Source organism: Petaurus breviceps, unplaced genomic scaffold (assembly GCF_028583685.1).
Source record: "Petaurus breviceps papuanus isolate PSGF00001 unplaced genomic scaffold, PetGlider_PUasm1.0 188, whole genome shotgun sequence".
Classification (NCBI taxonomy): Eukaryota; Metazoa; Chordata; class Mammalia; order Diprotodontia; family Petauridae; genus Petaurus; species Petaurus breviceps.
The window spans coordinates 527,553-539,804 of NW_027185804.1; the positions used below are offsets into that span (position 1 = coordinate 527,553).

At 43.6% G+C, this 12,252-nt stretch overlaps 1 protein-coding gene across 4 annotated transcripts in view; it reads left to right on the plus strand.

The window, feature by feature from the left end:
* Positions 1–12,252, plus strand: part of PLEKHA7 (pleckstrin homology domain containing A7) — a 244,745-nt gene that overhangs the window by 139,341 nt on the left and 93,152 nt on the right. For all 4 annotated transcript variants that reach the window (XM_069091103.1, XM_069091108.1, XM_069091104.1 and 1 more), the window contains one exon: positions 9,064–9,147. In XM_069091103.1, coding sequence (XP_068947204.1) covers positions 9,064–9,147 — 84 coding nt within the window. The remainder of the gene's footprint in view (positions 1–9,063; positions 9,148–12,252) is intronic.

Genomic DNA, 12,252 nt, shown 5'->3' on the forward strand with positions numbered 1-12,252 from the left:
AGTTCTTTAACTTAGTTTATCACCTGAAAGAGTATCTGTGTATGACTTGCCAGAGTGGCTTTTGGATGCCCATCCAATTGAACAAACATTTATAAAGAATCTACTTTGTGCCGTGAGGTCTTCAGGCTTTTAGGTGATGTGTGTCTTGTGCCATGACTTTGTGTGAATGTAGAAAGGAGTCTGTAGTGCATTATGGAATGTCATTGCCTTTCTCTCAACCTTATTAAGCCAGAGAGGGTCTCATCCACCCACGTTTGGACAGCCCTAATTGTTACAAAATTTTTTTCCTGGTATCAAACCTAAATTAGCCTTTTTGAGACTTCTACCCATTGCTCCTGGTTCTGTCTTTTGGGGCCAAGGCTAATCCCTTTTCCACACGACAACCCTTGAAATACTCAGACAGATGTCATGTTCCATTTAGTCCCCACCCCTGAATTTTCTCTTCTCCAGGCTAAATATTTCTTTCACCCATTCCTCATATGATGTGGATTCAAGGCCCTTCATGCTGGTTGCCCTCCTCTGGACATTGTCCAGCTAACCAGTATCTTTCTTAAGCTGTAGTGCCCAGAACTGAATACAGTACTCCAGATGCAGTCTAACAAGGGTGAAGCTGCCACCTCTCTGTGCCTACAAGCCATGCCTCTCTTAATGCATCCCAAGGTTGCATTATCATTTTTGGCTACCACTTCATCCTGCTGAGACTTACTGAGCCTAAAGTCTGCTAAAAGCCCCAGATCTTTTTTAGAATTATCTGTTGTCTGAGCGTATCTCCCTCATCTTGTGCCCTGGAAGTTGATTTTTTTTTATATTCAAGTGTGAAACTTAACATTGATCCCCTGTTGAATTTTATCTCATTAGATTCAGCCCTTGGCTGTCGCATGTCAAGAGTCTTTTGGATCCCTGTTCTGTCATTTTATGTGTTAATTTTCTATCCTGCCTTTGTGTTTTGTGTAAATTTGATGAGCAAAACATCAGTACTTTTATCCAAGTCATCAGTAAGAATGTTAAACAGCACAGGGTCAAGCTGTTGTTGTCCTTTGTTCTTGAAGAGGACCATAGGGTCAAACATAGGACCCTGGAGACCTCCTGCCTCATTGATATTGAACCATTAACAACTATATCTCTGTTGACCTTCCAACCAGGTCTGAATCTATGTGATTATATTATCATCTACTATGTTTTCATCCTCTCTGCAAGAACATTATGGAATTCTTTGTCCAAAGCTTGGTCAAAAGAATTCTCTTCATTCACTGGTTTAGTAATCCTGTCAAAAAAGGAAATGAGGGTAGTCTGGCATTGATCTGTTTTTGATGAAGCCATGATAACTCTATGGACTCTCTGCTGCCTTTTCTTAGATCTTCATCAACCATCTTTTTAATGACCCATTCTGGAATTTTTGCTGTTTCCTACTTACCTTGGGCATAAATTTCTAATTAGCCATTTTTGTTCTGTCATCTCCAACATAATGGTTATTCTCCATGGCAGAGAAAACAGGAGCAAAAGAAAAGGATCAGGTAGGTGGAGTAGAAGTGAGGAGAGCATCTAGAAGGCTGCTGTGATATCCAGGTCAGAGGTGGTGAGGGCTTATACTAGGCTGGTGGCCCTGGGAATGGAGGAGCTGCTCTGAATACCTCTATTAGAAGGCATCCCCTCCAAGCCATCAGCCACCTTATAGGGTAGGTAATTAAACAGTCTTGCTTTCTTGCTGTTGTCTTTTGTCATCATTCACCCTTAGTAAAGGTCCTGTCCCTTCTTTGGTCACCCTTTTTCCCAGTAGAGACTTAAAAAAAAACAACAACATTTTTTGACCATCTTCTTTAACTAGCCTTAGATCATACTGAACATAAGTGTTCTTGTTAATGGTTTACAAGACCATACCAGGGGCAGATGTTGATCCTCTGTCAGCTGGCCATCTCCCACATGGGTTAGTTGGTGTCTTCCTTTTGCATCCACAGTGGTCTCCTCATACAAATCCCTCTTCTCTGCCTCACTAGACTTGTTTCCCTTTGTGTCTTCAGAATCTCATTCTTGCGCATCTCCCATCCTCCCTTGGGTGCCCATCTCAGCCGAGAAGGTATGGAAAGAAGCTAACCTTGAACAACACAAAATTATTAAAATGATCAGAGGAGCATAGATTTAGAAGCAAAAAGGATCTTAGAGGTCATCTAATCCAATCCCCTCATAAGTACTGGTGAGGAAACTGAGGTCCAGAGAGGCTCAGTGACCTGCCCAAAGTCACCCAAGTGGTCAGTGACAGAGGCAGGATTTGAACCCAGGTGCTCTGGCCCCAGAGCCAGTGATTAGAGACCACCCAGTCTATAGCGCCCTTTTTTAACAAGTGAGAAAACTGAGGTAGACAGGGGAAGGACTTGATTTTCAAGTCAGTGGCCAAGCCATGCCTAGAACCTACTTTTCCTGACTCCTCATTCAACACTCTTTCTGATACACTAGTCTGAGTTCTTCCATAGTTGGGGTTAGGAGGGCACAGAAGGGTCTCCATGTCCTCTATAGAATCCACTTGCCTATTGGAGCAGCTCTTTTTCCTATGTGACGAGGATTACAAAAAATCCTTACATTATTTTCTATGCTATGTTCTTTAAATGTACACATCTAGCATTCCTCCTCTGGAATGCTGTCATGACATTGAGTTGAAAGGAACCCCAGGAGCCATCTGGTCCAGCTCTAATCTGAAGCCTGCGTCCCTTCTGGGGTACACCTTCCAAGCATCCATCCAGTCTATGCTTGGAAACTGCAAGTGAGGGACAGTGCCCTGTCTCCAAAGGTAACCCCTGCTACTTTGGGGGGACTCTTGACTCTTAAATAGCAAGTAGCTTCTCCCCATAGCAAGCCTAAATCTTCCTGAGAAAACCATTTGCTAACTGGCTTTATTGGGAGGCTTGAAAAGCAACATCCTTGATGTCTGCACTGAACTAGGTTTTGGGCTCAACAAGCGGTTAAGCATTTTACATTCAGGCTTATCTATAAATGGTTCAGGAATTTGCAGTTAGCTGCAAGAGGTGGTTCAGCCTTAGCAAGGTTCAGTGGCAAATAGCGCTGGAACAGGGCAATTAAGGATTTTGAAGGGCATCCTTCAGCAGCCCACTAGAGCTGATGCATGTCTTTTTTTTTAAGTTGATTTTTCTTTTTTTTAAGTAGCCTGAGGCTGAATGAGAACAAAGTGTTGATGGGACACATCTCCTCTCACCCCCTCTTCTCAGAGTAGCATTGCTATAGTCTAGTTATCACTGTTTTCTGCCCTTCAGAAAGGAAGCTTTGTTTGGATGGATCCAAGTTATTTCTAGATCTCTTGTATTTTTGTAAAAATTACTATAAAATATAATCGAACCTTTTGATGTCTTTTAGAAGAAAGGTAAATGGAGCCCTGGCTGGACAGCAATATCCTCCATCTCCTTCCCCTCTGTCTCTCCCCACCCCCACCATCTCTACCTCTCGCTTTCCCCCTCTCTCCCTCTCCCCTGCTGTCCACTATTCAGAATCTCCTCCCAGGAAAGGTTCTTTGTTACAGATCAACTTATTCAGTTGATGTATCTGTCTGGAAATACCATTTAATATGACAGAGATTGGCCGATGGCTTAGAGGGGATGATTTCAAACAGAGTTATTCAGAGCATCTCCACTATTCCCAGGGCCACCTGCCTAGTAGAGCCCCTCTTTACCTCTTCTTTACCCCCTCCCCCTTCAAGTCATCTTTCATACCTGCCAAATGAATCCTAATGCGTAGATCTGCCCAATCACTGCTTTGTTTAGATAAATCTTGAGTAATTCCCAATTGTCCGTTGAATACAGGCCAGGCTTCTTGGCCTGACATTCAAAGCTATCCTATAAAGTAACCTCCACGTCTTTTTATGTTCTGCTTTTACAATAAACCCAGCATCCCCTGCCCTCCCCACCCCGTCCCCTTCTGCCCCATCATGAATTGGAATAGTCATCATTTCCCCAACCTGGCTCATTTTTTTCCTCCATCTCCATACTTGAAATGGACCTGCATTTATCCCCCTCCTCCAGCCCCCAATCTCTGTTAAAAAGCTACCCAGTGTTCAAGGCTCAGCCCAAATGTCACCTCCTCCATGAAGTCTTCCATGATTTGCCCTCACCTTCCACTCCCCCAAGTGCTTTTTCCCTTAGCCCACACTAGTACAACCATTGGCACAGAGTAGGTCCTTGGTGAATGCTTCCCCTCCTGCATTCTCATGACACCTTGTGCCTCTCCCATGCACTTAGATCCTGTATTAGTACCAGGGTTGTTTCTGCCATATTATCACTTTGCTAGACTTGAGCTCTTGAAAGGACTACTTGGTCTTACTCATCTTTGCACTCAGAGTGCCCAGTGCTGCCATGTTCAATGGAATGGAAGCAGTGACATGTAGTAATAGATGGGCTGGGTTTTGTTGTCTCCTAGGAGTTTCATTCCCAGGATGACAAAGGAGGGACCCAAACCCTTGTGTCTTTTTTTTTTTTTAAGGAGGGAGAGCTCTTACCCTCCATTTGAAACAGCCACCTTGGCTCTAAGCCTGACCTTGTTGGCCAAGGAAGAGGGTGGCAGTGCAGGTTCAGAAACAGGTATTTCAGCAGATGGGTCTGTACTTGTTCATCATGTCCCAAGATGAACAAGGCTTGTTGGGCATGTTCAGCCTAAGTATCAGGAAACAGAACAGGCTGCAGCATCTTGAGGGGACCCTGGGCTGAGATAGGGGCATACTCATATGCAGACAAGATAAGAACTACGCAACCCCAAAGCAGTTTTGATAACACTATGCAGTAGAAAGAATACCACCAGCCCCGAAAGTCAGGAGACCTAGGTTTGAGTCCTAACTCTGCCATGAGCTAGCACTGTGACCTTGGGTAAGTCATTTTTCTGTGGGCCTCAGTGTTCCCCACCTGTTAAAATGACTAGATGTTCTCTGAGCCCCATTCTAATTCTAAGTTTCTAGGAATCAATGTCTGCTTTTAGCAGAGATATAACTAGCAATTCTGGTGCCTGGGGCAAGAAAAATTCAGTTGGGAGGGGAGGGCAAGAGCAAACCTAGAATCTTAAGACTCAAGAATCTATGGGATTCAAAATCTGTGACATCCAGTAGCTACTTATTTTAGCCAGTTATTCTTGCTAATGTATGCTCATCTTAATGGTAACTCCCTGCTGAAGGAGTAGAATTGCCATCAGCACCCTCTAAATAATTGGGTGACCTGGGTCAGAGCCCCAGTTGTCCTGCCCTCATTATGGCTTAGTATTGCTTTTGGCTGACAGTATTGGGTAGCAGTATAACTGGCCTTCTTACAGAGGTGAGGCCAGGTACTTGCCACCAGGCTTTGCCAAATGAGCAAATGACCTTCTCTTAACCCATTTCTTCCAGTGTCTCATTAATGGTGCTGGAGAGCAGGACTCACTTTGAAGCCAGCTTATACAGACTAAAAGGTCTGTTAATACTAGAGCCTGAGCTGGTCTGAGCTTCTGGATGCCAATAGTTGCTGCTGGTTCTTGTGTGGTATTTATCAGGCGCCCACAGGGGACTATACACCTTGTCCAGAAAAGAAACTGAATCCTGAGAAGGACCTATCTGCCAGTGCATGTCACCTTAAAGCTGCAGTAGCAATATCTATGGGTCCTCCAATGCTCCTCCTTTGAGGGTGTCCTGTGGGAGATGTCAATGGAAGGGGAGCCTCTCCTGGACCCATCAGGGGCAGTTCATTCCCCTACCTGGGTCCAAGGGACTTAGAGCCTCCTGTGTTTGTGGTCTTTGGGGGGAAAAAGAGTTGACTCCCTCAAGCAGTCCAGAGTATGAATAAAGGCAGAGCTGGCCCAAGGTTTTATTAAATTGGGTGATAGCTTGAGCTGCCTTGTGTTAAGATGTGGCCAAATTGATATGTCTGAAAGAAGTAGATAGATATTCACTTAGTTTGTGGCACCAACATCCTGAGGGCTGGGCACAGAGGGGCAATGAGCAATGGAAAGGATGCTGACTTTGAGGTTAGAGGACCCGAGATCAAATCCCAACCTCACTCCTTAATGACTCTGTTACCTTGGACAGCAGAACCTCCCTGGGCTCCATCTGTAAATGGAGGGGGCTGCAGAAGACCTCAGTGGTCCCATCTGGCTCTGAATCCTGGGATCCTACACATGGATGGGGAGCAGTGGGCCTGCTGGGCATCTTTTTTAAGCAGGTACTTCTCATGCTTCTTCCAGATCCTCCTTTTGACTTGGTCTGACAGGGCTTCTTCCTGCCTGCCTGATACCAGTGATTTGTTTCTTGCTTTATGTCCAACCCAGAGAGTTGCAAAATGAAACTCTGTCTGTGGTGGTGGCTTTGCATGTTTCACATCAGACTTGTTAGGACCTGAGTTCCTCCACATTAATTAGATCCCTCCCCGATCCCCAGACCTGCAGAGGGGACAGGGTGCCAGGATGATGGACCATAAGTGTAAGAAGGACCTGAGCAGACTTGGAGCCTAGCAAAGCTCTGAAGGTCTGGGCTTGTCTTTGTTGTAAATCTTTCTGCAAAGCTAAATTAATGAAATGCAGTATGATATAGTTCTGAGCTATCCAACTCAGACCACAGCGTGGCCCTAACCACATTAAAATGTAATTGGGAAATGTTTAACAAAATAAATAAAAAACACAGTAAAACATAATGTTAATTTGTGGTTTTCTAAGTCAATAGGGGTCCATTTCTATTTGAGTTGGAGATCACTGGTATTGTTGAAAGGGCCCTGGATTTGATGTCTGAAGACCTGTGCTTGAATCTCAACTCCGTTGCCTCATCTGGAAAGTGTGGGTTTAAGAAGACCTGTGCTGTTTATATCACAAGGTGGTTGTGATGAAAGTGCCTTGTAATCCCGCCCGGTATTACAGAAATGTCAGCTATGATTGTTATTATAAGTAAGATCCCGTGAGAATGTCTTCCCCTGGAAGGTACCACCCTCAGGTGATGGCAGAACAGTAAAAACCATGGTAATGAAACAGCTCACATCTCTTTAGAGTTTTACTGTTTACACAATACTTCACCACCACCCCTCAAGGTAGGGAATGCAAAGATTATTATCCCATATTACAGATGAGGGGCCCTGAGTCCTAAATCAGAGATGAAGTGACTTGTTCACTTTCCCACGTTTTGGGTCAGCAAAAGCGATTAAGCTGAGACGTGAATCCAGCTCCCTGTGTGGCATCCCAGGTTATGAAAATGAACTGAATTTTTATTTATTTGAATCCCAGGAGTAAAATTCAGATCCTGGCTCTGCCTTTTAACCACTCCTGGAGCCCTGGGCCACCTTTCTAGGTCTCAGTTTTCTTATCTTTAAAATGGACAGGCTGGACTAGAAAAAAGTCTTTGAGGTCCCTTTGAACTATGGAGCTGTTATCTCTGTAATTGTTATTGGTGGGGAAAACAAGAACCCTTTTGAGGTGAACTTAGCTTTTTTAAAAAAGGGGAGTATTTCCCAACCTTGGGACCTCCCATATTCTGTACCTTTTCTGAGACTCCCCTGATTGTATGTCTGCTGATCTCTACTCCATAGTCTACCATAGTCTAACTGCATTCCAACCATGAATAAAAGTGTCTGTTTGTATTAAAAAAAAAAAAAAAACAAGCTCCGTGATTGTATTTGGACTGACCAAACAAGGCCCGCTCCCCAGGGGCACCTGTACTCTCACCTTTCTGAAGGGAGTGACAATGCCATGGGGTTGAAATTATGCTGATGGTAGGTGGAGACATGCTCCCCACATTTAGACTTAAGAAATAGAAGCATCTATTGGAACACTGGCAAAACGGAAGAATTTTAAGTAGACAAAATTTGCAGAATGATTAATTCTTAGAATTTCTTTTTTAAAATTAATTTAATACTTAGAACTTATTCAACTCTTAAAATGTATTTCTTTTAGTTTTTTATTAATTTTTTTTTTACAGTTACATAAGACTATAAGATGCAGAGAGCCTTGAATGTAGGGAGAGTTTTGTTATTTGGAAGTTCCCTGTATCAATGAAATAAGGTCCTGTCCTTATCTCTTTTGTTTAAGTTTTTAAGTATTATTGATACTGGGTGGCTATTTGGCATAGTGGATAGAGTGCTGGGCCTGGAGTCAGGAGGACCTGAGTTCAAATTTGGCCTCAGACACTTGCAAGCTGTGTGATACTGGGTAAGTCACTTAACCTTGTTTGTCTCAATTTCCACATCTGTAAAATAAGCTGGAGAAGGAAATGGCAAACCACTCCAGTATCTTTGCCAAGAAAACCCCAAATAGGGTCATGAAGAATCAGACATGACTGAACAACAGACAGATTGTTGGTACCATTTTTCTTCCATGACATCATTGTTTCTTTTCTTTTCTTCTTTTTTTGGAAGCAGTCGGGGTGAAGTGGCATGCCCAGGGTCACACAGCTAGTAAGTGTCTAAGACTAGATTTGAACTTCGGTCCTCCTGACTCCAGGACTGGTGCTCTATCCACTGTGCCACCTAGCTGCCTTGACATTATTGTTTCTTAATGAACCTCCACCTACCAACGAACCCTCCTGTGTTTAAAAAAGGGGGGGCAAGTGTGTAGTATTCTGTACCCATATTCTCTTCCCGCATCTTTCAAAAGGAGGAAAATGTGCTTCATCCTAGTATGCATTTGGTGCTTGCTTTTTTAGATCATGTTGTTTGAAAATGACTTTAGGAGATTTCTTAATTTTGTCGAGTAAGACCCTTCCTTACATACTCCTTCTAAAGAATGTTTAGTGAATTCTTATGATGGCAAGAACACATTTGGCATCTGGTGTCTTCCTCACTTTGGGAGACTGCTGCCTGAGTCAGCCTGGGCGGTGGTCTGCTTCATAAATCCTGCATGCCCTCGCCACATTCAACACGCCGATGAGAGAATGATGGAGTAGGCTGTAAACCCTGTGACACCCCTGGTGATTGGGCTGAGCTTGAGGCTATGGTGAAAGCAGCTGCATTGAGGGGGGAGCCTCAGTAAATCGGGAGCCATTTCGGAAGCGTTGTCTTGTCTCAAGTCATGTTTTCATGGTTCAGATTCCCACTCACATTCATTCTCCTCTCTCTTTCTCTCTAGCCACAATCAGCAGACCACAGCGTTTAGGCATCCTGTGACTGGACAGTTTTCTCCAGAAAATATTGAATTCATTCTTCAGGAAGGGTAAGTACCATTTTTTTCTGTTCTTCTTATCCCAGGATGGTCCATCAGCTTGTGGGAAGGAAAGAAACAAGCATTACGAATCTACTGTGTGCTGGACACTATGAAAAGACCTTTACAAATATTATCTTATGTGATCCTCACAACAACCTGGGGGTATAAGGTGCTATCATTAGTCCAAAACCAAATCTGGCCACTTTTCTCTCTCTGGGAAAAATGGGGTAGGCTAGTCAGTTAATAAAGGGTGAAAATGGAAATCTTATTGAATTCTGGAAGTAGCAATCTAGAGAGAGGCGTGGAGGGTGAGGCCAGGCATGTGTGTATGTGTGTGGGGGCATTATTACACTAATGACTAAAAACTTCTTAAAAAACTGACCCTGCTTTCCAGTGAATCACCAACCACACACACATCCCGAGAATACTTGCTAGGATAGTGTTGTTTTAATTAATTAAATTTTTTTTCACAAGTATTTTAGGTGCCTGTCAGACCTGCTAGTCATACTTTGAAGTCTTAGCTGTTCTTAGCTGTTCAAGAGAGAGGCAGGTAGCAAGGTTTAATGGCTAAGGCACCGAACTTGGAGTTGGAAGTCCTGGGTTTGAATGTTTCCTCAGATGCTTATTGCCTTTGTGATCATAGGGGGACACGTAACCTCTGCAGACGCGTTACTTCATTTGTAAAGTGAAGAGATGGGATTTTGTGACCTCTGAGGTCCCTTTCAGCCTATGAGCATAAGATAAGCTTTTAATCATATCTGCTAGAGAAAGACTTTTAACCCCCAAGGAAGGAAGGAAGGAAGGAAGAATGCGAGCATGAAGCATTTACTGTGTGCTGGACGCTGTGCTAAGAGCTTTACAAATATCATCTTACGTGGTCCTCGCAGCAGCCCAGGGAGGCAAGGTGCTGTCATTGTCTTCATTTACGGTAGAGGAAACTGAGGTGGGCAGAGGGTCTAGCATCACAGAGCCAGTGAGTTCATAGATAGTGACATGAATTTCTGTGAACTTGGTTGGAGGAAAAAAAATGACCTCTTCATTTTCACTAGCTTTTGGTTTTCTTTTCAATCCTATGTGTTTTATTTTGTGTGTTTAAAAACATTGTTCAGAGAAGGGGTCTATAACCTTCACCAAATTGCCAGAGGGGACCAAAAAAAAATCAAGAGCTCTTGTACAATAGGCAGGTCTGGCATGGTGGGGAAGAGTGGGGGCTCACAGTCAATGGGCTACCAATCCTGCTTCTGACATTTATAAGTTGTGTGACCTTGGTCAAGTCACTGACCCTCCATATGCTATAGGGTAACTAACGTGTCTAAATCATGGATAGGTTTTGATCCCTACTGGGGAGCACATTCCTATGCCAGGACTTCCCTTCATAGATAAAAATCATAGATCCTCTGAGATAAAAGTTTTCATAGATAAAAATTCATAGCAAAAATCATAGATCCTCTGAGTATTCGCATAGATCATAGATGTGGATCCTGGAGGGACCTAATCCAACTTCTTTATTTTACCGATGAGGAAACTGAGCCTTATGAATGTAGCTAGGTAGCACAGGGTGCTGAGCCTGGAGCCAGGAGGACCTGAGTTTGAATCCTGCCTTGGATACTTGCTAACTCCATGACCCTGGGTCACCTAACCACTGTCTGCCTCTGTTTCCTCAGCTGTAAAATAGGGACAAAATATCACACCTCCCTCGAAGAGCTGTTCTGAGGATCAAATGAGACGATATTTGTAAAGCATTTGTAAATGCTAAGGCATGTTGACTGGCTGGTGCTTAATAAATGCTCGTTTCCTTCCTTAAGTGACTCAGCAAAGGTAGTCATGTAGAAGATATAGACCTGACTTCAGACTCAGCCCTCAGAATCACATCAACGTCCTGGACTCGTCAACCACTTGTGGGGAGGTTTAGCTGTACCTGTATGCTCATGGCTCTGTTCTGGTGTCCAAGGCTTTACTCTCCTACAAGTGCACGTGTTTGCTTTGGAGCCATTTTCCGAGTACATCCATGATGATCTGTGCCCGGGCCACATAGTGGGGGCAAGCCCCTTGGTGGAAAGTGCTTCATTTCATTTGCTTTGCATCAGGCCTGGCACAGCCCCCAACTCAGATGGCTCCTTGTGGAGGAGGTGAGGATGAGACCAGGGACCCCTGTTAATCCTCTGGACCCTCAGTCTTTGGGTCAAGTGTCTAAAAGTTAAGTGACTTTTTTTCTTCTTGAAGAGAGAGAAGCTTGCTTCTCTGGGTGGAGAAAATACAATACAGAAAGTGAAGGAAGGAAGGCAGATTCCCACATTCTGTTCTGGAGTTAGTTTGTTCATACCCTCTTGCTCTGTGGAAGGATTTTCACGAGGTCATTTAATCTAGTTCTCATTCCTTAAACAAAGGAACCTATTTAAAATTTTTAAGCTATCCATGAACAGAAATTCCATTTATAAACAAAAGGACACATAACCAAGTTTAGAATTGCTGCTTGAGGCATGCAGCAGCTGCTGTCATCTACCACACATCTGCCCCATTCTCCACTAGCTCCTTTTCCCCATCATTCTTGGCAGGCCACCTTCCCTCCAGTTTCCCTGAGAAGTATCCTTCCAACATCTAGAACGATGGTTTTGAGGTGTTTCCTTGTCTTTGGAGGTCTTTAAGCAAAGATTGGAGACAAAGTATAACAGAATTTTACCTTCAGTCAATCAATAAACATTTATTAGGTGTCTGGTATGTATCAGGCATTGTGCTAAGTGCTGAGGGATAGAAAAGGGGCAAAAGAAAGTCCCTGCCCTCAGAGAGCTCCTAATCCTATGGATATTCCCATTAATATAGCAGATGAGCTCATTAATAAAATTACCCTGTCATACTGCTAGCTCCTATAGAACTTGCAGCCCAATATAACTCCGAGGCCATTTTGTTGTTGTCCATATTGACTGTTGTCCAATGGTGTCTTCCCCACACTTCCTATCCTCTCTTTGTACAGTGGATGTTTGAACCCAAGTCTAGTGCTTGGGATTTATCACTATTATTTCCCTTTTTGTTAGATTCGATCATTATAGCCTGCTCGAATCTTTTTGGATCCCCATTCCATCATACAACATGTTAACTTATCCTTCCAACTTTATA